This window comes from Alligator mississippiensis, chromosome 6, assembly GCF_030867095.1.
Source record: "Alligator mississippiensis isolate rAllMis1 chromosome 6, rAllMis1, whole genome shotgun sequence".
Classification (NCBI taxonomy): Eukaryota; Metazoa; Chordata; order Crocodylia; family Alligatoridae; genus Alligator; species Alligator mississippiensis.
The window spans coordinates 96,262,816-96,287,282 of record NC_081829.1 but is presented as its reverse complement, the minus strand read 5'-3'; the positions used below and the strand labels follow the sequence as shown (position 1 = coordinate 96,287,282).

The 24,467-nt window shown below is 46.1% G+C and overlaps 1 protein-coding gene across 3 annotated transcripts in view; it reads right to left on the bottom strand.

The window, feature by feature from the left end:
• Positions 1 to 24,467, bottom strand: part of SORCS1 (sortilin related VPS10 domain containing receptor 1) — a 425,694-nt gene that overhangs the window by 90,141 nt on the left and 311,086 nt on the right. For all 3 annotated transcript variants that reach the window (XM_059730193.1, XM_059730192.1, XM_059730191.1), the window contains exons 7-10: positions 18,389 to 18,507; positions 15,286 to 15,375; positions 6,323 to 6,502; positions 1,360 to 1,506 (exon numbers count right to left, since the gene is read on the bottom strand). In XM_059730193.1, coding sequence (XP_059586176.1) covers positions 1,360 to 1,506; positions 6,323 to 6,502; positions 15,286 to 15,375; positions 18,389 to 18,507 — 536 coding nt within the window. The remainder of the gene's footprint in view (positions 1 to 1,359; positions 1,507 to 6,322; positions 6,503 to 15,285; positions 15,376 to 18,388; positions 18,508 to 24,467) is intronic.

Genomic DNA, 24,467 nt, shown 5'->3' with positions numbered 1-24,467 from the left:
GCATGAATACCTGAAACTAGTTTTAAGCGCACTTTAGGTGGCTTAAAGTTATGCCACTCCAGGGCAGGTTTATCTCTGATCCATGTCATCCAACTTGTGCTCCATTAATGCACGGCCAGTCCCCACCAATGAGCTGCCAAAGTTACGGTCCTCCAGCATGCCAGGAAACTGTGTCCCCTCCCTCACCCTCCTGTTCTGTGTGGACTTCCTGCCCCCTGAATTCTAGTGCCCAAGGGGCAGTTCGGGCATCAAGCCAACTCCCCTTCCCACCCCTGGGAATCAACCCCATGCAAAGAGCCCATAGAGAATATGCCAGCTAGGCAAGTTGCAGGCCAGAGATGGGGCCAGAAGTGGTGGCTAAGGGGCTTTGGGAAGGAACATGGTAGGAGGCCAGATTGGATCCCCATGAGCTGGGGCTTCCTTCCTGGGGCAGGGGCAATAGCTCCCAAGAAACACCTTCCCTCACCACTCCCAGCCATCCCAGGAGGCATGACCAGCATCCCCTACATCCCAATCCCAAGTCCCACTTCATAAAAACACGAGGCTTTTAAAAAAATGTACTCCTCTTTCAACTTTGATTGAAAAATAACCCCCTGTCATTTGATTGAGATAACCCCTATCATTTCATACCAGTCCTTTTCCCTTCCCAGCCCTGCCCCATTTTTCCCTTGCGCTAATGGAACCAGTCTGTTATTTCCAGTCCGTGCAGCAAATGGTACCTGAAGTAAAGCTTTCACCCTGGGTTGCCTTACATTATTGTTGAAAGAGGAGTAAATTTAAAAAGGAGGAGTTGAAATTTCTTCGAAACTTTTTATCTTATCCTTCAGTGGCTGAAGGATCTTATCCTTCAGTTCCTTCACTTCACCACCTGTTCCCCACTCCCATTTCATTATGCATCCCCATCCCCATCCCATTCACTCTCTGCCTCCCAGCTTCATGTTCCCCCCGCATTTCTCACTCACCCCATACTTCAAGCAGGGACAGAAGCCTTATGTATGTGTGTATATATATATATATATATATATATATATATATTTATATTTATATATGTGTGTATGCCTGTTTTTATATATGTATGTATGTACGTATATAACTGAGCCACCTATGGACTCACTATTAAGATCCTTGGAGACACTCTTACTCATTTGCCAGCGATCGCTCATCATATAATAGCTGGCTGTTGGCATAAATCACTGGCTGCCCAAACATGGTTGCATTGTACCCCAGCATCCTACGTGCCACACAGTATCTTCATGCATCCATGCCCTATTTATTTTTAAGAGCTGGTGTCATCATCACATTATTACTTAGAGGAATTTTTTTCCCCCCATTTCCTCCTACTCTAAAACATCAACTTACCAGGAGGCAGTGAATAGGGTTTCCTCTCAGATCAGTGTCGGGAGCCTGTAGCAAATGCCAATCTCTCCCTTTGTTGTAGGTGATGAAAGTTTTCACTTGGTTGTCAATCTTCTTGTTAGCCAAGAACATTCCCTTTATCCCTGCTACCTAGGAAAAATTGACATGGCTGAAAAATATGTCAAGTTGACTCAGATTCTCTATGCGTGCATGTAATTATGCTGATGTCTCAACCGAGTCCCTGTTGGGTTGGACAGGTAAAAAACTCTAGGGCAAGAAATTACCAATGGGTATCAAAAGAAGAAATTTATGGAGCAATAATGAAATAACATAGAGGAACAATATGGCTGGAAAAGTTATAGATAGGAGAGAAAGCTTTAGCAGGAGCATAAGAGCATGCAATGATATAAGCAACGGTAGTAGGTGGCAACCTCATTGTTTTGTAACCAGAGAGCCCCTTAAGAGATGAATGAGACAGAATACATCCATTTGCCTTTCTCCATTTGGAGGAAACTATGGCAGGTGTTGTTTTGCATAGAAAAGAGCAACGTGGACTATTCTGCGTTTCTTGAGCAACTTTCATCCAAGGTTCTCAAAGTGCTTCATGATCAGTGCTTTAGAAACCTTTATAACTCCCCACATATAGGTGATTTCATACACTTATAAGTCCAGATTCTGATCCTTTTGCTCACGATGGGTAGTACTTCAGTGGAAGTATTCAAGGAGGGCCAGATATGGAAATCTTTACTCATTCTTGATATGAATATTAAGGCATTGGTGCTGTAGGCAAGGTGGGCACACTCGGGTTCTTAAAATGATGGCAAACAACACCAGAAAATTATTATTTGCTAAAACAACCCACTAACAATATGTGTTTTTTAAATGTGATCTTTAAAACTGACTTGCTTGTTTTCCAAAAATATCATCTGGGGTTTCCCTGAACAGGCAGAAAGGCACCCAAATGGGCAGCAGATGCTGCATCTCCCAATGATACGGTGTAAACAGCTGCGACTGAAACTGTACCATGAGCTCAGGTAACCCAGGCTCAAGCCAGTAGCTCCATTTGTCCATTTTTCTGTTGATGTCTGAAAAGGGGTGTATTACAGTCCCCGAGAAATGCCGGCCATTAATGATGAAAAAGTATTTTTATACATCCGGTGATAAATTTGTTTTGAAATCCTGTGAATTTTTCTTTTTGGTTCCAGGCATGGGTTGGGACTTGGGCTGTGTCGAGATGATCAGGGGTGTGCGCTTGCAGGAGCACGAATAGTAGCGACACAAATTTGTGCTGCTACTTTGTGCTGCAGCATGTGCCAATGCAGGTGCCCCTTGTTGCGGGTGGTGCTCAGCTCCTCCTAGCTCCAGGCCGGGCTCCATGTGCTGCGGTCGGAGAGGGGGGGCTGGTTGGGGCAGAGGGTTGCCGACTTCCCCCATCTCCGCTTGCTGAGGAGTCCCCATGCTGAGTGGCTGGCTCGGGTGCCTTGAGATGGGGGAGCAGGCAGCCCTGGGCTGGTGTTCCCCTTGTCTCCTCGTGTTGCCTGCTCCCCTGTCTGTATTTGTTCCAGTGCACACTATTTTTGCATGTTTTGCGTCACTTTTTTTCCCTGTTTTTTTGTTGTATTTTGCTATTGGCAAATCCCAATAGCAAACGTTGCCCCCACACTGCAAACAGAGCAGTGTCATGCATGGTTTAATGTGCAATGCATGTCATTTGTGTGGCTGCAAAGAGGTTTGAGGCCCCACAAACCGCACGTGCATGCACATCTGGACATGCCCTGAGAGTCTTTTCCAGAGTAAGCAAAATATGTTATATTGTCAGCTTTGGACAGCTTTATACTGGAAAAGACCCCCACACAGAACACATACACCCCCGCATGGAGAGATTCACACGTTGTGTACAGATTCACAAGGCGCGCACATAAGCAGTACACTGCGTATATCCCCACTATACGCACCACCCGAACAGAGATCAATACGTGAACATGCACTTCATGCCCACGTACATTGGAGATGCATACACGGTGTAGATAGGCGCTCCAGATATACTGCACAAAATCTGTGCACAATCCAAACTGATTCTACAACTCATTCATGCACAACCCTCAGATCCTGAGTGCAACTACAGATATGCCAAGGAGAAACATGCTCTGCACATACCCTCTATCTCCACACAAACCACAACCACAAACATATGGAGAGGGCATGCAAAGTCTGTGTAAATCACAGACGGATTATATTCTGTGCATGCAGGCACACACACATTTCACAAGCATGTCACATGCAGTGCACACTTGCAGACACATACTGAATCATAGAATCATAAAAAATTTAGGTAGGAAGGGACCTCTGGAGGTCACATCTAGTCCAACCTCATGCTCAAAGCAGGGCCAGCCCCAACTAGATCATCCCAGCCAAGGCTTTGTCTACCCAGGTCTTAAACACCTCCAATGATGGAGAGTTCTCCACCTCTCTGGGTGACCTATTCCAGTGTTTTACTACCCTCTTGGTGAGAAAGTTTTTCCTAATCGCTAACCTCAACGTCCCTTGCTGCAGCTTGAGCCCATTGCTCCTTGTCCTGTCATCTACCACCTCTGAGAACAGTCCAGCTCCATCTTCTTTCGAACCCCCCCAGTTGAAGGCTGCTATTAAATCCGCTCTCCATCTTCTCTTCTGCAGACTAGATAAGCCCAGCTCCCTCAGCTTCTCCTTATAAGTCATGTGTCCCAGCTCTTGAACCATTATCGTTGCCCTCCTCTGGGTTCTCTCCAATCAGTCCACATCCTTTCTACACTGGGGCCCCCAAAACTAGACATCCTATGTGAACATGTGAACATACAACTCACATGCACAGGGCAAATACAACACCCACTCCAGGACCATCTACAAGCCCTGCATAGAATACAGACTCCTTACAGTACTAAATTCCCTACATTAGACAAACCTGATTCCCATCAGAGCCACAAACAAGAGAAAAAGACCCCAACTCCTACCAGAGGCACAGAAAACATACTTAACACACACTGTATACACACGGCAATGCCCAACCCCAACCCTAGGACACTGGGAGTTTTACCGCTCCCCTATACCACACCTACCCACCCGAAGCAGGCCACTGTTACTGGTCAATTAAAAAATATCCTACTTCCTATATCCTATCCTATATCTTATCCTACTCAGCACATCAATAATGATCAGTGTGAGCAGGTACTTTCCATGGGCTGGATTCAACCCCCTCCAACCAGCCTGAATATGGGGCAGGGCAGAGCTCTCGGGAGTTGCGTAGGAGCCAGATTCAAATTCAGAAAGGTACCTACTGGTCCCTGCCTTGCCCTGGCTCCCTTGTCCTGGCTTGAATACATCATAAGATCCAATCTGGTTCCTCTGATGGAGTAGATTAATCTAGGCTGTGGGTCTGGCCTAAGACGCCCAGACACGCACCCCTCGCTGAGACCGGACCAGCTTCCGCAGCCCGCACGACATCCCAAACACCATCTCCTCCTCCCCAGGACCCACGCTGCAAGTACATCCTCTTTCCTAAGTGCTGCTGTCTCCACACGAGCACTGGCTTTGCATGATTTCTACCTCTATTTAATTCATCTCTGCATTTTCTTCCTCTCTCTTCTTCATCTCCATTTCCCTCTAAGCACTCATCCTCTGCAGCAGCCCTACTGGGAGATCCATGCTGGATGGCTTTCAACTCCCTTCCAGCCAGAGCTTTAAATTGAAAAGAAGGCTGGTGCCAGGGCCCGTGTCAGCCAATATTCTTTCTCTCTAGGTAATCAGCAGATACGACGCCACCGGTCTGATCACATCCATTTCACTCCAAGTTTGCGACGAACTGTCAGCCTAATAAAACAAAGGCTTTCCTTTCCCCGTGAGATGTAAGACACCTTTACATAATGCAGCGAAACCACTCCTTGAACTGACAGTAATAAGAGGCAACAGCTTTTCCATGGGCTGCCAAAGCTGCAGATAGATGAATAGTAAAAAAAATAAAACCTCAGGATGATCAGGAAGTCATGTCTGCTCTCCCGCAGTTCACCTGCATTTGTATAACACCCACTTGGGCTTTCTACATGGACATCCCAAGGTGGCTTGTTCAGAGACAACCCAGCCTGCAGAGCTGATATGCACGAGTGAAAGAGGAAGAACAGAGACAAGGTCGTTGTTTTTACAAACACTTGTTAGCATTTGGTGTCATTCAACATGCCATGTGAAAGGACCACGGCAGTGTTACGGGGGCCTAAAAAGCCCAGTTCCAGCTGAAGATTTTCCCGTTAGAAGATGACTACCCTCCAAAGACCCTTTTTTGTACCATCTGGAACAAAAAGGGAAAGATCTGGGGTCTGGAGGGGCATCTCGGGGGTGAGGCCATGGCACAGCAGAGCTATGGTGATTTGACACAGCTCAGTGGCTCAAACAGATGGCATCTCTTGGGCAGGCTTTCTGGGTGAAGCTATTGCAATCCCCAGAGCAGCTAAGGATCATAAAGGTGCAAGGGGTATCTTTAAACCAGAGATGCATCAGGGCAGCTTGGTGCCTGTTGCAACCTGGAGCAGCAGCACTGCCTCCTGGGTGCCAGCCTGGCCAGTTGGCAGCAGCAGCTATTATTTTCCCACACCCCCACAACATCACTGCTGCTAAAATTCCTCCTTTCCATGAGCATGGCATGGATTTACCTTCCAGATCACATGTGGAAGTTCAACAGTGAATCGTCTTGCACTTTCAATCTGCACCTAACTTGCACAAATGTACAAAAATCTGGATTTTTTATTTTTTTTTAACCAGACTTATTGAGATCCTTGGATAAAATGGGCTGCTCGAGCACAGAATGACCTGACGATGCCCAATGACTCAGCTTTTCACACTTGTTCTGCCAGACCAAACTTGTTCCTCACAAAGGCAATTTTCCTGGCATCCCGTGAACACCCAGGATGGCAATGAGTCATTTGCACTTGTGACATACCTCATAGAGGTCAATCATCACATTACCCTCCAGCCCTCGGCTACTCTTGACATTCTCCAAGGCCAGTGTAAAGTAGACCCCCCGGGTATCAGATATATACAGGTTGTAGGTATCGTTCTGGTTCCACTCTTGAACGGCTGCAAACACCTGATTCTCGTCTGTGCTGATAACGTGCATATCCTGGGGAAAGAGCACAGAAGGATGTTACTGCAGGGCAACCCCACTGTATTTCCTCCAGGGACAAAGTTTGAATCCTGCAAAATCAAGAGATGTAATAACAATGCCAAAGTCTAATCAGAAGTTGTAGACAACATTCGTGTACATCGCACATCTTCTCTTCTGAATATTTCACACATTTTCCTTTCTGCTAGTTTGCAAAGCAGTAATTAACTGAGGAGGTGTTAATTGCACATTTATACTGGCAATACTTTTAAGAAGTGTTGCACGGTACCAGTGTGTGGGGTTTTTTTTTTCCTATTGAAAAATGTAAATTGTTAGTGCTGCTTCCCCTCACCCCCTCCACTTGCTATATCTCAAACAACAGCAAAAAAGACTTTAAAGGAAATCACTGTACGTTACAGATCTAATATAAGACAGCATCTTATACCTTCAGTGTACATTACAGATCTAATATAAGACAGCATCCTATACTTCTGCTTTTTGTGCCTTACATGGGAGCTAAGAGATGCTGGAAAATGGATAGATGAAGGAATTATGGGGTGAAATTTGGCAGCTTGTGTTGCTATTATTGTTATTTATTGTTTGCAATTATACTAGCACCTAAGAGCCCCCGGCATGGACCAGGATACCATTGAGCTGAATGCTGTGCAAACATATAACAAAGACAGCCTCTGCCACAAGTAGATTAAATGATCATAATAGCTTTGGGGGGCTTTTATCTCAACGAGGAAGAGGGAGAAAGGGGAATGCAGATTTTCACAATACCAGGTGATCCCCCAAAGATCTGAATGCTCTTTTTCATTTGGGTAGGTATCCTAAAGTTTGGTTGCATGTTTGAAACTCAGCCAGGTAGTTATATATGCAAAGCTGGAACTTTATCAGAAAAGACATTCTCTAGAAACTGGCACTGCCTCCTGCTTTGGGTAATTCTGTTAATGCTACAAAAATTTGCTTCCCGGTGGGTTTTCAAGCATCCAGCTGGTGCCCAGAAGGGTGGGCTGAAAATAAATGGTACAAAAATAGTTCACACAAATACACACACACACACACACACACACACGTGCGAATGTGTCTACACATTCATTAATGTGCTTTTGCTAATGTGCATTACATTTAGTACCTCCACTGTGAGACACTAGAGAAAGGCACATTATCCTATTTTACTGCACATTGGTGAATGCGCATGATTTTTTCCTGGCCACTTTAATGTGCATTAAAATAGGCTAATGCACAATAAAGTGCACGTGTAGACGTGCCCTGTGTGTATTGTATATAACACAGACACACACACACACACACATTGATTCACACTGAATGTTGCAGTAATGATTAAGAACATTCATTTTTCATCTAAACCAGCTTTTCCACTCTTAGGTTTTTTTCTCAGAGCAGATAGCCGTTTACTTGCACATGCTTGCTTCCATCACAGTGAAGTGCATCTGATAAGAGTCTGGTAATTCAGAGAAACAGGATGGTGCCAATTCTGCGGTGATGTGAAATGGGGCTTTTGTCCCTGGGCTTGCTGGAGTTCAGATGTTCTTAGGCATGTCAGCCTCCACAGACCAACATTTTTTGGAAAGCAACTGGTGGAAGGAAACCAGCAGGGTGCAAAGAGAACAACTGAGAGGGACATGAAGAAATTCAGAATATGATGGCCAGTGATAGAATAACAGCTGGTAGAAAGGAGTGGGGACACTTCCTTGTAAGCTCCACATACTATATGGCATAAAGGACACTAAGCAAGCAAACAAGTGAGTCTGCATGTCCAGGACCACACACAGACACACCCATGGACCCAATATCATAGATATAATGGGCCAGCATCTAGGCACCTAAGTACCTAAGTATGATTTTATTCCACCCTGCTCGAGTCCCTGTAAACCAGGGGTGGGCAAAATGGTGGATCTGGCCAGCAGCTGAACTCCACTTCCCAGCAGTCCCTGCCCGTGTTGCTGCAGCCAGTTTTCAAGGAGACCCCAGGAGCAGAAATGGTAATGGGGATCACGAAGGTGCAACAGATATCTTAAAACCAGAGATGTATCAGAGTAGCTTGGTGCCTGGAGCAGCCTGGAGCAGCAGCACTGGCTCCTCCAGGTGCGGGGCCAGGCTGCCCATGGAGAACAGCCCCAGAAGCACTGGCAGGGAACATGGCTGGGCACGGATCGGCTCTGGGACTGGGATCTTGCAGCAGTGGCAGCATGGTCCAGAGCCAGGGCAGAGCTGAGATCCACTGCCTGTGTGCCCTTGCCTGGGCTGTACGGGCAGTGGATCACACCTCTGCCCTGGCTCTGCACCATGCTGTCACTGCCACAAGATCCCTGCCTGGAGCAGCTCCCTGCCAGTCTCCATGGAAATGCTGTCATAGCCCCACCACTCCTGGGGTCTCCATCATGGGCAACTGGTGCCTCCCAAGTTGGGGAGTGGGGTGGGCCCAGATGGCCAATAGTGGGGGGTCCCCCTGCGGCCAACCGCGGACCGGACGGGGGTGGTCCCTCAGCAGCCAATCGCTGCTGGCACTTCTGGTTTCACAGCTGGCACTTCCAGGGAGTGCATGGCTGATCTCAGGGGGTGCATGTGCACCACATGCACCCCCTACGCATCACCAAAGGTCTCCATGATAACTGGCTGCAGTGACATGGGCAGGGGCTTCTGGAAATGGAGTCCGCCACAGGCCCTATCTGGACTTTGCCCGCCCCTGGTGTAAACCCATGTATGCACCTGCTTTGGTAACACATTGTCATGTGACCATTAACACTGGGTTACAAAACAAAAGCAAGGAGAAGGTGAACCCAGCCACCTTTTGTATTAACTGTGTTTCAGGGACGTGATTAGGTGGAATAGCATCGCTCTGGGTCCCCTAAAAGATGCAATGGAATCTAGCCCCTATTGTATCATTCGGATTGGAAGTAAAGCCAACGGTATTTTGTATATGAACTATTTAATGAAGGTTATGACATTCATGGGACTTGATCAGGGACCTGAGGAAGCATGCTTTATATTCAGAAGCTTGTCTACATCAACCCCAACCATGCAGCTGGTCCAATAAAAGATATGAGAGACAAGGAAAGTTGTGGGTGATGTCATTCCTGGATCATCACAGCTACAACAGCACGCCAACACCGTTATTTCATCAATGTTACTATTTTTAATCAGTAATATATTCACCAAATGGGGTTTATTTTTGCTAGTCTTTGACCAAATCCAGGGAAAGTAAAAGGCAATTTCATGAGCACTAGTGAAATGAATATGACAATTAATTAAATACTCTTCTTTCTGATTTTGTACATGATCATGTTCTAGGATCCATGATGACGGATGCAAGTCTTAGGAAGAAAGACTATACGAGTAGCAATTTAAACCTCACAGACTGTAGACTGAATCTAAGTAGCATGTAACAATCGCAATAGCTTTTCTCTGGACTCATTTAGCTTGACCTCTGACACGGACCTGTACTACATATGCAAGCAGTGCAAGTGCATGAAATCTGGCAATAAATTCCATGCATCAGTTGTGCATTGTATCAGCCAGTAGAAAATGTTAGATTTCAGCTTATGACCATAAATATGAAACAGCATGTTAAACAGACGGGAGAGGGCAGATGAATCCTTGTGCTAGCTGTGCTACACACAAAGGTTGTTGATGACTAATTGAGTCTAGCTGGCTTCAGCTACAACATCCAGAGTGGGGAGTGGATTCCCTTTACCATTACCGCTCTACCAAAGCTCTTCAGTGGCCTAGATGTAGGCAAAGTCAACTCACTGCACCTCCAGTGCCATGAATTTATTCGCCACTTGTGCTGAAGGCTGCTTCCAAATGACCCAGCTGTAAAACGGGTACCTGGCCGTTTAGGCTGGAGAGCCAAAAATGACAGGATTCAATGCTAGACCCACTGCTTCCTTATTGTGCCATTGGCTACAGAAACTGCTAGCCCAATGGGGCATTAGGCTCAGGAAGATCTGTGAAACCTAAGTCCCTAAGTTGCTGTTCCTTAGACTTGCCATCCAGTGGTGGTGTGAAATGTTTTGGGGGGGGTCCCAATCCAGATCCTCAAGGATATGTGCCTAGGTCAGACTTAGCTCAAGTTCTGGGAAAGGAATTTAAGAATCAAATGGGGAGAAAGACTGAATCCCTTTCCAGACCCTACAGAGGGTTGTGTCAGACCTAGTTAGGGACACAGATGGAGAAGTGAGAACAAAGCTGACTTTGGCCTATGAACTACAGTCTATAAGGCTCACTTTGGCCTATGAACTGCAAATCACCCAGGCTAAATACACTCTAAGTGTGTCCTATCCACTCCTGAAGGCTTTATTTTGGAGAAGTCCTGTGGTTAAATATCTCTTTGAGCTGCAGTGCTGCCATTGGGATTTCTTTTTAGTCCAATCCCTTCTCCCCTGTTCCACCAAATCTGCGGGTACTAGCCTTGGCTCTCTCTTCTTTTTACTGGTATCTTCCCACCCTTGGCTTACAAAAGCAAACTTGGAGTAAACCCCATTGTCTAACCTAGCAGGAGAAAAGCCTGCAGGCTAACCACACACGATAACCTTGCAAAGCAAAGGGGCACAATGCCTCATGAGGATGCCTGATCAGAGCTCATAGCTTTCTGAGAACCCAATTATCCTGGGCTGCTTTTCCTTGTGTAAGTAGTTTACATTCATTTTATGCCATTTTCTGTTCTCTGCCCAATATATCACCGGGCTGATGTATCAACAGAAGCAGACCTGCTGCAAGGAACTCCAGCACCAAATGATACGTCCCTGATTCACCCTGACAACACAATAATTGCTGCATATTTCAACTGGATAAATACTACAGTGAAACCCCTCACTACTCCATGAAGGGGACTGGATAGGGAAGCACCATCAATAAAGATGAGCCTTCCTAAAAAAGAAACAAGTAACCCTCACGCTGAGAAACAAAGAGAAGAGAAACTTTTCTTCTAAATGGCAGTATCTATGACAGTGGTTCTCAACCTTTTTCAGACTCTAGGCATCCCTTGTGAGAATCAAGGCACCTCTCAGAAAAAGCCACTTCTTAAGTTTCACTCTTTTTTATACAATGGAAAAAATAATAGAGCAATTCCCCTGTTCCCCCTACTCAGAAAGGAACAACAGAGGTCAGGATGTGTTTGACACTATGGATCCCTATTTGAAATCCCTGGGTTTCTGTTGTGAATCACGTGTAGGTGTTTGTACACCTAGCGGTGCTAGTACTAATCTGTAATTACCCCCTTTAGGGAATGTCTATGGATCTGACTATAAGAGCCATAAAAAGTTTCCCGCTCTGCAGCTCTGCACCGTGGATTATACATTAACATGCAGTTCTACCACCTGCCCTTCGTGTCTTTCCAAAGACGAGAAAAAAACAACATTATGCACATGAATTTGATTGGGTGTCTCTGAAGGGCTAAAGGCCAACACTCTCTGAATTGCTAACATGCAGCAAATGCCCTTTTCTCGCTTGGTCAGGGAACTTTTTCCTCCCGGCAAGTTTAATAGCAGAAATGTAATGCCTGATTTATCCTGTCAATTGTGGGGACTGTCAGCTGTTTTTAAGTTTCTCTACTTCAGGATTTTGGTGGCTATTGCTTCCTCTATAGGGCTGTGGTTCCTGGGGTTGTAAGAAGGCACTAGTTTAAAATGGATGACATGCACAGAGCCTTTCCACTGCTATTAATCTTGAGTTGGTAATAATGAGTTGGCTTTAGGAAAGCCTGTTTTGTAGGTCTCTTGGTTTACAGATGGGCAGGCCAAGTCAGGTGCAGTTAGAAGCTGAAGGTTTATCTAAAAACAGGGTGTATTCAAGTGTTTCCATGGAAATATTATCAAGTATACACATGCCCTTCCAATGACTTAGTTTGTTCCCATGATAGGAGCCAGCAATGGGAACCATATTGCCATGACATGCAGAAGATGTTCATGATTGCTGCAGCAGGGTTCATAACACTATGTGCCTCAACAAAGACCTAGAGACACCGTCTCCAGAGCTAAGACAACCTTTACCTAATGCAGTTCAGAGCCCATGGTTGATGAGTCTCATGTTCAGTGTCAATACATGCAGGCAATGGCAAAAGAAGGGGAGGGACAGCTGGGATTAAACTGCAGCAGCCCCGATTTAAATTACATTTGGGGATGAAAGAGGTAGAACTTTCCTAAGTGTACACACAGCAAAGCAATAGAACAGGCCTCCTCAGTAATTTGTAGAACCTCCTTCATTGGATATTTTCAAATAAAGTTTGGATAGGCATCTGTATTGAGACATTTAAGAGTCCCTGCATCTGTGCTTGTGGTTAGACTGGATGAGACCCCTTCCACACCTATTCTGTGAGCTGAAGTATGACCCATTAACCAACACACGGCACAAAAGCCATCAGGCATTGGGTGGCAGGAGCATTCAGTGGTGCAAAACCAGAGGAAGGGCCATGCAGAGATGAAAAGCTCGGTGTCCTGTTCCGCAGTCTCAGTGAAATGCACTTGGAACGAACCACTAGCCTCATTTATCCTACTTGAGTCCCATCCCTTAGCTGGAGGGGATGAAAAATAAATCTAGGCATGAAGAAAACTGTTTGCTTCAATTCCTTCCGATAGTGCAGCCCTTTGTACATTTTTAATAAAGGAAACTCTCCTGCTTTGATAGCAGCAACCCAAACAGATGCGTTTTTACTGTACCCGCTTCCACGCCAAATGCAGCTTTTCCTCCTTTGAAGATGTTATGAGATTGCACATATCACACTCTTTCCTGGATCAAATAGCATGCATTTGTTATTCCACTGTCTATTTTCTGGAGAACAGACTAAAATTAATCAGACTTTAACGTACCCCGGGTCCCCAGAGACCTCAGAGGAGATCGACGGATGGATAATAAAAGGATAGGGTGGGAACATGCCTCACTCAAAACAGTCTCAACCTAGAGGGGTTACAAATAGTCTCATCCTTCAGGGTCTGCATTCCTTCCAAGAGGTGATTTCAGCACCCTATTGAACAGGTCTTATGATAACATTACACAGGTCTCATAAGAATTGGCCCACAAAAGGTTTCATTTACTGTTGAAAGGCTATTTGAAGCAAGCAGCTGTTTTAAGTCTGTCTTGAATTGACAGGGTGCATCTTTCTTGCTTCTGAATGACAGTGTTTTCTTTTTGTACAAGGAGCCCTTTGGCTCAGATGTTCAAAAGTGACTGGTGATTTTAGGTGCTGCACGGATTTGAGCCGTGCATCAAGTGACAGAGTTTTGCCAAAGGGTGATACAAGGCTTCCACCCCACTACACTGCAAGATGTGGTTGTATAAACTAATGCTGATAACTAACTGTGGTCCCCCTACACCAGGGGGAATGGGATTCTGGCAGTAACCCCAGAAGATAATATAGAAAGACACAGACAGAAATGACAATTTTTGCCAGATCTGGCCCCTGAAATCACTCTACAGAAGTGACCAAACACAAGTGCATGGCTGCAGAGCACTTTAAAGGGGCTGAAAATCTGAACCCGTATTGCATGAAAGTTCAGGTGAAGGCACTCCAAAGTGGAGTGCCTTCATTAACTTCTGTCTGTGCTTGCAAGGATCAGCTGCAAGCGGCACAGTTTTCACAATGGGAGAGGGGGAAGGGAGTGGAGGGTGCAGTGGGTGGATTCAGGCCCCCTTCACGTGGGGGGCTCCAATCTGCCCCACCCCCATCACAGCTCGGGAGACTCCAGAACGGATCTCCCTCTCCTACCTTTTTCCCCTCCCATCCTATGTCAGCATGGGAGCTGGAGGGAGGGAGAGTAGAGCTAGGGGAAGAGGCTGCAGAGACATAGCCTCTCTCCCTAGATCAGCTCCAAATTGGAGCTCAATCTGATAATATCTGTCGGGTTGAGAGGATCGGTCTAACTCATGCCGCTTTATGTAAAGCGCCATGAGTTAGACCCGGAAGCTGCACTTCTGTCTTCCTGAAGTGACATAATTCCTTTTGAAAACCTTCCCCCCACATCTCAGAGATCAAGGAAATGGTATGCCTGAGTAGGGCTGCATGGAAAAAAGCCACACGCACTCGGTCACAATGAAAGAGCTGCACCCAGATTTTCACTGCCCCTTTGCATCTTTACCACAATACTGGGCCTGATAGTCCCCTAAGCACCAGACATCCATAACATGACCTCAAAAGTTAAAAAGGAGGTCTACCTAGTGGTCTTGAATCCTAATCAGAAGGAGGACATTCCACCAAGAAAGAAAACAGCCCTAAAGGGCGATTTTCTCTTTTGTTTAAGGAGCTGCTTGAAGCCTGGCGGCAAAACATTCATTTCTTCATTTTTTCCCCCTGACTGACACATTTTAGATAGGCCTCTTATAAGCTGAGCTCCATGAGGCAATGATATTCTTTCAAGCTCCAATGCTAATTCTCCATTGTTCTTAATTAGGGAAGATATGGAGCAGACACACACAGCATTGCTTTGCTTGGCTCCCATTAAAATCCACTAATGAGGCAAAACACAAAAAGTGACCCACGCAAAGGGGAGGGGGGTACAGTTTTAAGACAAAAAGCACCCCAAATGCTGTTAACTGATTAAAATGAAATGGTAATTTACATGGACCTGAGCATCAATTTACATTTCATGCTGATGTCCTTGACGAGCTGAAAAGCTGACATCACCGTAGGTTCTTTTCTTCTTGCAATGTTCTTTAAAAAAAAGCCATGTTTTCGGTAATTAAAGCTCATTCTGTCGTTACTGCTAGGCAGCGGTACCCTCTGAATGGATTGTGATATGCGTGTGCGTGTGTATGTGAATAAATCAGCAATAATGATATACCTTGGGCAAAGAATATTTTGGCAGCTTCATCTGTGCAAACGCGTTTCGCCTATAGGACACATAATAATGTGGCCGTCCTCCTGATGTTAACTGCAATAGAAAAGAGAATTTTATAATCAGGATTGTTTTCCTTTAAAGCAGAGAGAAAGTGTCAGGCAAGATGGAAAGGCAAATGCAACCATGTTGGTGGTAGTTTAAAACTGCAGCACAGTAATAGGTGGGGAAAAAAAACACCCATCCATCAAGCTGTCAGCGGCTGAGATTGTCAGAGTAAGTGTTGGGCCTAATGTTTGTAAGTAAAGAAAAAGGGCAACATTCTGGTGATGGCCAGAGGAAGGCAAAACTACTGATTTCCAGAAGGCCAAAATTTCCTCCCCCAATCTTACAGACATATTGCTGACTACCACGGTACATTGGGGTCCTCATTTTTTGCAGATTAGTGGGTTGGGATTCCTGGATTCCATCTCCAGCCCTGTTGCAGATTTGCTATGTGGCATTGCATAAGCCGTTATCCTTAAGGATTTTCAGACGATCCGAGCCAACGGGAACTGAAAACCTAGCCTTTTATTTAGATGCCTAAATATACATGGAATTGCCTCGAAAAACCTGGAATTGAATGTGGCATGTTTCTTTTTTTTTTTCTCACCTGTAAAAAGGGTCTGATAACATTATCTGGCTCGCCGTAATGTTGTGAAGTTTAATCGATGTTTGTGAAGTACTTTGAAATCCTTCGATGAAAGGTGTTAATGTCAATGTAAAGAATGGCAATTTTAAGAGATCCCTTATGCAGAAGTTTGCCTTAATTGCTTTAAGTACAGTTTCAACCAAGTTGTTTTGCCATCGTGGGTGTTTTAAAATGCTCTATCGTTAGTTATTCAAAATGAATTGTACACAGAGGTTAAATGCGTAATAGATTAAGAAAAAAGAAATCATCTCATATAACTTCCATCCATAATTAACTGATTGCCAGCTCAAACTGAAGACAAAAAAAAAAAACCCTACAAGCAAATATATTTGAAATTCTTCATTTCTGTAAATGAAGATTACTTCTAATGGGCAATTAATTCTGTTCGTCTTTCAGGCATCCGGAGAGTTCAACCACTTAGATTTTAGAGGATACCATTTCAATGGCTAAGTAAGACACGCTACATCTAAGCCCTTTCTATTTTGCCGTTCCGATCTCAAAGCACATCACAGTCATTAACAAATTAAGCCTCGCAATGCTCCTGGAGGCTAAGGGCAAACTTAGAGGGAATATTTCCCTTCTTAATTGAAATGCAGCTACCTCTGGGATGGAATGAAGCCTATATTTAACTGCCTATAAAACAAGCACAATGGCCTAAGAACGGAAATGAAACATAGTGAAACAGAAGACTTAGCTAAGAAGTTAAAAAGTAATTACTCAGAATGAAATCTTGAAAAAAGCAGTAGGATTAACACGATTTTTGTTACCATATATATCACAGAACATCAAAGAGAAGTCACCTCCAGCATCTCGGTGCTTATACAACGATACTGAAGCTACCGCATTAATAGAAGATCTTTAAGTATTGAGTCAGCCATATTGCTACTACCACTATCCAATTTGAAATTAGTGGAACTCTAGACCCGTGGTTCTGAACCTTAAGGCAACCGTTGGAAAATGCCAGTTCTTAGCTTTCACTTGTTTCTTGACTACTGAAACAAAAAATGGAGCAATTCCTGTTGCAAAGGACTCAGAAAGACCAAAACAAGTCGGAAGGTTTTTGACACTTTGGATTTGTACTTGAAGTCTCTTGTCCATTTGTTTTATTTTATTCCAGATGATTTTAAAATAGAGTGCTGGAGGCCAAGAACAGGAATTTGCACACCTAACAGTGTTAATATTACATGGCATCCCACAGCATCCTTATAGGATCTCACAGTGCCCTAGGGCGCTGTGGCACCCTGGTTTAGGCTATTGTTTCTGGCTCTGCTTTCATGAAAGCTAACACAATTGTAAATGGTAGTCTAGACACCACACCAATGTGCATTTATACTTGGGCCAAATCACACATGCTTACATCCTGCAACAAAAGTCAGTGTATGCAATTAAATAGTATTTATGGTCATGTCCAAGTGAGCATGGCCAAACATTTATGGCATGGCCAGAATGTATTTATGGCCATGTCCAGACATGTCTGTGATGCCACATATCACGCATTCAGCTGTGATGCAAGGAGCAGCATAGGGGTTTTTTTTGGCCTCAGCCTGCCCTACCCCACTCGGGGTAACCTGCCACATGCCAGAGGGCGTGTGGCACAGGTGTTCCCCAGGGACAACGAGCGGCGGCACAAGGTGCATTGCCACTAGTTGTCCCCGGGGAACCAAACATCCACTCTTGCCTGGACGTGGCATCTGATTGCATTAGTCAGCCTGAGCTAATTATCACAGTTAATCTGAGTAGTACACAGGCAGACCCTGAAAAAGACAACGCCTCCACTTAAGCAAGCCAGAAATATTAAATCTTGGACATGCAGATTGTTCCTAGCTCCTCTGCACTGTTTTCCCTAGCTCTGTTACTGAACGGACAGCAGCAACAGGGTAAAGCAAACCGCAGCAGTTTGGATGCATTCTCAGGCTCTCACCTGGAACAGAGCTTGGGCAAATACAGCTCATCTCCATCTTTCTCACAATCTCCGTGGTGGAGGCATGACAATAATGGCTGATTAATCCCCCAGCCCTTCCTTCCATCTCCCTCTCCCTCTCCTCCTCTCTCAATAAAAGCCTTGATTGGTCTCCTGCACTTCTGAGAGTGAGCGAAGGACACGCCAGCTTGCAGCCTGATGTCATAGGAGCACCTCCTGGAACGCGTGATGAGGCTGCCTGATTGCCAATGCGGATGACTCCAGTGTATATCCTAGATGCTTCAGGCAGGACCTCCATGACCCCATGTTGATAGGATACTTGAGGCAGAGTTAGAAGGAACCAATTAGCATTCAGATGGGCTGATGCTCTTCCCAGCACTACTTACAGGGACTCAGGGTTGTCAGGCTGACTGCATGTGTGTTGTAACTTCTATACTCATAAAAGGGGAGTGAGAGAGAATCGTTTTGGCTCAATAAGAGAAGTGGATGATGCGCACCTGAACAAACACATAATCATCCTGGACAATCAGGGAGTTGGGGTCAATGTAGCCTGGGAACGGCTTGCTCCGGGTGGCTTCCGTGCAATTCTGCACCCGGCAGGTGATGTATTGAGCATCTGCAAGCACAAGGATAAAAGTCAGTACAAGGAAGGTGATCAGCAGACTCTCTTTACCCCACTGCATCCGATGCCATATTCCCACCTTCCTTCTCCCCAACCTGATCTGACGTTTTGTTTGATTTTTGTTTCAAATGATATTAAAACATGCCCAACCAGAGCGCTGGAGGCCAGCGATTGTCCTTTAGTATTGCAAACATGCCCAAAAGCCCAGATCCCAAAATGAGACCCCAGTGCACTAGGCTCTGTACAAACCACAGCACAGCCCTTGCCCCGCAATGAACTTACAATTAATAATGGAAATGAATCTAAATTAAAGAATGAAATATGTGGTTTAGGGGAAGATGGAGCCATATTTTCAGCCATGGGTGAGAAGCACACAGCATGGCTGTGTTTGTATGCAACGCTAGCCCTATCATACCCTTTACTCTGTCCCTCTTGGGACCAGCAGTAGGCCAATCAGGTCCCCAGAGTGAGGAGGACAGACCTAAAGTCTCTCATATACTTTCTTGCATTTCAGGCCTCAAAGTGCCATTCTAGCACTCCAGGACTGCTAGGGGAGTGTAGACCCCAGGTCTATCCCAGGCAGCCTTGGCCATTTTAGCCTGTGCAGACAATAGAGATGGAAAGGCTGGAAGGCCCCCAAACCAATGCCCAGTTCTTTGCCCTTTGGCTTCCACATCCCCAGCAATGGCAGGACTGCTCAGCTTTTGCAGGCACCTTAAGATAAGAGCCAAAGTATCATGGCCATTCTGCTCTATGTCCAGCCGGCAGAAGTGGTTCAATCGCATGAGACGATACTCTGCTTTACGATGGCCCTGGAGGTAGTGTTTCTGCTCAGCAGTGTGTAATACCTCTGCCTCTGCACCTGTAAATACTTAGCCTCACTCTTAACCTTACACACACGACTATAATCTCTGGGTTCAACGAATCTATTCATTGGCTTGAACTTAAATCTGTCCTTGAGCCCATGCAGAAGCAGGACCTGTCGCAGTAACGGAGGGAGTAAAAGGCGGTCCTGAAAGACCCTAAATTCTTTTGGACTTTGCAGCTCCTGAAGTGACTATAACTGCCTTGCTATTGAATGGCAAAACACAGGGCCCAGTAACTCTTGGTTTGGAGTGATTATCACATGCCCTGCCCTGCCTACCACCCCCACAAATTATGGCACTGTAGGAGGGTACTTTAACCAGAATGGAGAATCAGGCTCTCTGTTTCATATTTAGCTCAGTTAAGCAGCTGTGGCTCGTTTGAGGGCAAAGCTCATTTCCAGCAAGGAAAATTTTAGCATTTTAGCATCAACATTGGCATGACAGAACCTCTAAATGGTATTTCATCTTGGTGCTACATCTAATAGTCTTCCTCTTTGGAGTAGCACGGCCCCTTGCCTGGTATAATTACATCCCTCTGATCAGAGAAACAGAACATTTTTCATTGAAATTGAAATAGCTGGGATTTCATCGGTGCCCATTTAATCTTTATCTAATTAAATCCATCATTTAAAATGTCTTTTCCCTTTTTTCCCCCCAAAGGAGGTTGACTTCTGCTTAAAAGGCAGACACGCAGAATAGCAAATCTGTGTGCCCGGGTGAAGTTAAAGGAGGAATGAATTTGGCCCTGCCTTTGCAAGGCACTTTGAACGTGTAAAATGCAAGTAGTATCATCAGTAAAGTGTAGAATGCTTTGTGGTTCTGAACCTTATTACAGACCGTTAATTAAAATAATCCATTCATCTTGATCGGAGAACGGTTTCGCTCTCGGTAAGATGATTTTCTTTCAGTCAGCCACCAGGGGGCAATCGGAGACATGCATACACATTAACAGTCTCATCCTAATGAAGTTGAGAAACCTCAGGGTCATTTCTGCATAGTCCGGGTAAAGTGAAAAAAATTAAAAGGGAAGATGGAAGAGAATCTGCACCGAGGTTGGGGCCTTCCTCCCTTACAGTCACTGATCGTGTGACATAAATCTGAGGGCTACCCTGAAAGTCACAGAGAAAGAAGAGAGAGAAAAAAGGCAATATATACTGCAGGTGGGGGAACATTCCTCCCCAAGCCCAAACTGAGCCATTAGCATCGATATACCCATGCTGCCAAAGACTGTGCTTCCTTTCAGGAACAAGAACAATGCCCATGACAAGAGCGTTTTTGGGAACAGAACCTCAATTTCCAGGCCACCCATTCTTTACTCCTCAGCTTTGCTCACAAACTCTCTTGGAGGTAATGGGTTACAAGACTCAGGAGTCCTTCTGCCCCTTGAGTGAACTTGTTCTCCCTATCCAAGGGCATAGAGCAGAAGTGTGAAACTCTTCTGGCTCAGAGCATCACTGGGCCAGTCTGTGAGTCTGACTGGACCCCATCCCCTGTGCAGCCACCCACATGGACAGGTCAAGCGTGCACTGGACCTCGAGGCTGGCATGGAGTACATGCTGCCAGTGGTGCATGAGCTGGACCTGGTGCTACACATGGTGCAGTGGGGCCAGGATGCAAACTGGACCAACCCCCTGTGCTACCTACAGCATCAGGTCCAGCCTGTGCACCCTGTGCTGGCTCTGTAGCATGTACAGCCAGTCCAGCCCAGCATGCTGTGTGCATCACATACTGGTCACAGAGCTTTCTGTGCAGGGCTGGCACAAGTGTGAGCTGGACCCAGCACTGCAGATGGCTCTGTCTGCAGATGGCATGCAGCCCGCACGTCATATGCAGCACTGGGTTGGTAGGTGGCACATGGAGTCAGTCCAGCATCCCAGGGGCTGGATCCTATGGCTTCAGGGGCTGCATCTAGCCTGTGAGCTGTATATTTGACACCCCTGGTATACAGACACTACCTGGGCAGTGTAAATCTTGAAGAAGTTGCATGGAGAAATTATACTAGAGAGAGAGAGAGAATGGGGTAGACAAATATCCACCTGGGATGGTCTACATCAGCAGTGCCCACCAGTCCCACATGTGAGGATGGGGCTCCAGGGGTCCCGCATTGCCTCTCCCCACGTGGGGACTGGGCTCCAAGGGCCTCGTGCTGCTTCTGCCTTGCCCTGTGCACTAGGGTCAGGTCATGCACGCGGGGCCAGATGACATGGTGCCAGGAGCCAGATCTGACTCACAGGCTAGGTGTTGAGCACCCCTGATCTATGGGTATTCAACCTGCCTCAGTGCAGGAGGGTGGCCTCGGTGATCGGTTGCAATCCCTCTGCCTTGCCATGACCGTGCGGTGCGGCACAGCAGCGATCGTGCATGCTCTCTGGTTCCAAACAATGCACACCCCGGGCTGGCTTGGCTGTAGGTGCAGCTGTCAGATTTGACAGGGGAAAACTAAATGCTTCCCACTGCCAAATGCTCCTAGAGGTCCATAACGGGCCAAACCTCAGAGTCATTACTTACGCTAAATGCCCGTGATCGTCAGGCTAAATCCTGAGATGCAGTCTCGGGTTTTTTTACTGCAGCAAAACTCTTTTCTGCTTTGGAAACTGAAAATAAAGGAAACACTGAGCTTCATGCAAAAGGCCAATCTCTTCTCTTTCCTGGGGCTTCACTGTGTGAACATTAACACGCTGATTTCTTTTGGCATTCAATTCCTGGGGACTTTTATATGATTCCATAGGAAGTGCCTTGCAATTTAGCATTAATTAATGTCAATTAATGTATTCAGTTGCTAAGCTCTGGAATTAATTTCATTACTTTTCCCACACAGATGTTTTCCCTGCCATAGGTAATTAGGACATTATGCTTCTCATTTCTAGCATCCTTACCTCCAACAACAGCTGCTGCTTTTAATATACAATAACAACAAGGCCAGGTTGTGCCTAGAGAGAAGAACATAGCAGTTGCCATCTTTCATCAGGCCAGTGCCCAGAAGAGTGTGAAAGACTCTATCTAGTTAAGGATCCTCTCCTTAGAGCGGCCCAGTACTAAAGAAGGTGCAAGAAACCTTGTGAAAGGTCAGGACAGAAGAGATGTCCCATGAGAGAAACCCAAGAAGATAAGCCGTTGAGGTCAAGGGGACGCGTGAACTATTGCTGTTGCGCAGAATCTGCATTCAAGAGCCAAGGAAGAAGTTTGCTGAGCTGGATCAATTCTTTCTGGCCGGCTCAAGGGCTGTATGGATGGGAGGTGCATTTATTCTCAGTGGTGTGCTGGTGGTTCAAGAACGGGGAAGGGGGACGTTCCTGGAGGGATGTTATCGGAGCTCCAGCCTACCAATGCAGAGAGAGAGTTAAACCCCATTCAGAAAATGGCCCCCAAAAGTCAGTGGGACACCCTGCTGTAGGGTATTCCTTGGGTTTATACTTCAGTTCTGGATACCTGATTCCTAATTAGGAAGGATTTTCATAGATGTCATAGACATTAGGGCTGGAAGGGACCTCGTGAGATCATCGGGCCCAGACCCCTGCCCAAGGGGCAGGAAGTCAGCTGGGGTCAGATCACCCCAGCAAGATCAGCATCCTAGCGTTTCTTAAAGGTATTGAGAGTAGGTGCTTGCACCACTTCTGGGTGGGGGGGAGTCTATCTTGGACGGTAAAGAAATCTTTTCCTTATGTCCAGTCTAAAACGGTCTTTTTTCCTGACCTTTTTGACATTTTTTCCAACCATGAAGGCAGCTAAGGGCTGGAACAGAGTGCCAGGAAAGGTTGTCTACGAGCTGTCTAGACAGACACTTGTCTGGGATGGTTTAGACAGGAATGCTTCTGCCTTGAGCAGGCAGCTGAACTAGACAGCTTCCCGAGGGCCCTTCCAGCCCTACTTATCTATACCTCCAATGCCCATGGAAATTAGTAGATCAGCATCCATGGATTTCATCGGAGGTTGGATCCGGTGGCTGGATAGCAGGAAAGCACTCGGCAGTCCGCAACATGTGAACGTAGACTCGTGATGCAGCGGAGTAGGCAGCCAGTCCCTTTGGGGTGGGCAGGGGAGGTATATTCATTTCACACAAGGATCAAGCACCCTGTTGGAGAGGGGAGGCTTCCCCAGGACTCCCCAAGAAGCAACCTCATTCAATCTCCCTCTCCTGAGACCTCGCATGGCTTCACGAGGGGCGCTTGCTTGGAGACCCCGGCTCTTCTCCGTCCCTGGCTTCCCACGTGATCCGTAGCATCCTCACCTCTGGGAACTCCTTCTTTCCAGTCTGGGGAAGGAGGGAGCATTTTCATCTTTGAAAGCAGAGGGGTATCCGAGTGCCGGCTCTCTCCAACGGCACAACAGTCCTTATTGTGTCTTTCCAATCCCCTGTCCTCATTTGGACTTTACTTTCTCCTCCTTGCAACCATTTCTTTTCTCCTCATCTACCCTGGGACCTTCTCCCTCTCCTGCTATCCCCCTGCCTCATTGCCTTGAAGGAGAAAAGGGCATACAAGATATCCTACTATAGGGAAGTATTTACAAGAATGCATTACAGTAAAGCCTGCCCACGCTGAGCCCCGTAGAGCACTCTTCGAGGGAATTGCAAGCTAGAATCCAGTTGCCTCTGCCATGACATCTCACTAACCTGATTTTATCCCCATGGCTCCACTGTTGTATTGTATATCGACGCTAGCATTTCTTCATTCAACAAATGAGACTGCTACTTGCAGTTTCAACAGGCAGGATACCATTAGAAACACTAACAATAGGCATTGTGCAGGGCAAAAGCTGACGGTCAGAAAGAAATTTCCTCTTGTCTTCTCCATGGCAACCTATGTAGGGCACTAAGGGGGTCTTTGGAAGCACTGGCAACCGTCAGCAGCCATGCACATGGGGTTATTTGGGCTTGTCTCTATTGTGACAGCAGCAGGTCTCAGGGAGGATGGGATGGAGCACGTCCCACCCATGTCTTGCCCACTTGAGTGCTGATGCACCCCAAAGCAGGGAGTTCATCATTGAGGCCGCTCCAGGTTCATCCCCAGCTGTTACTTTTGAGCTTTTGGCTTTTAAAGGGTCCAAGGGCAGGTGCCAGGGCTGACTCCACAGCAGCCTGATGGGTCA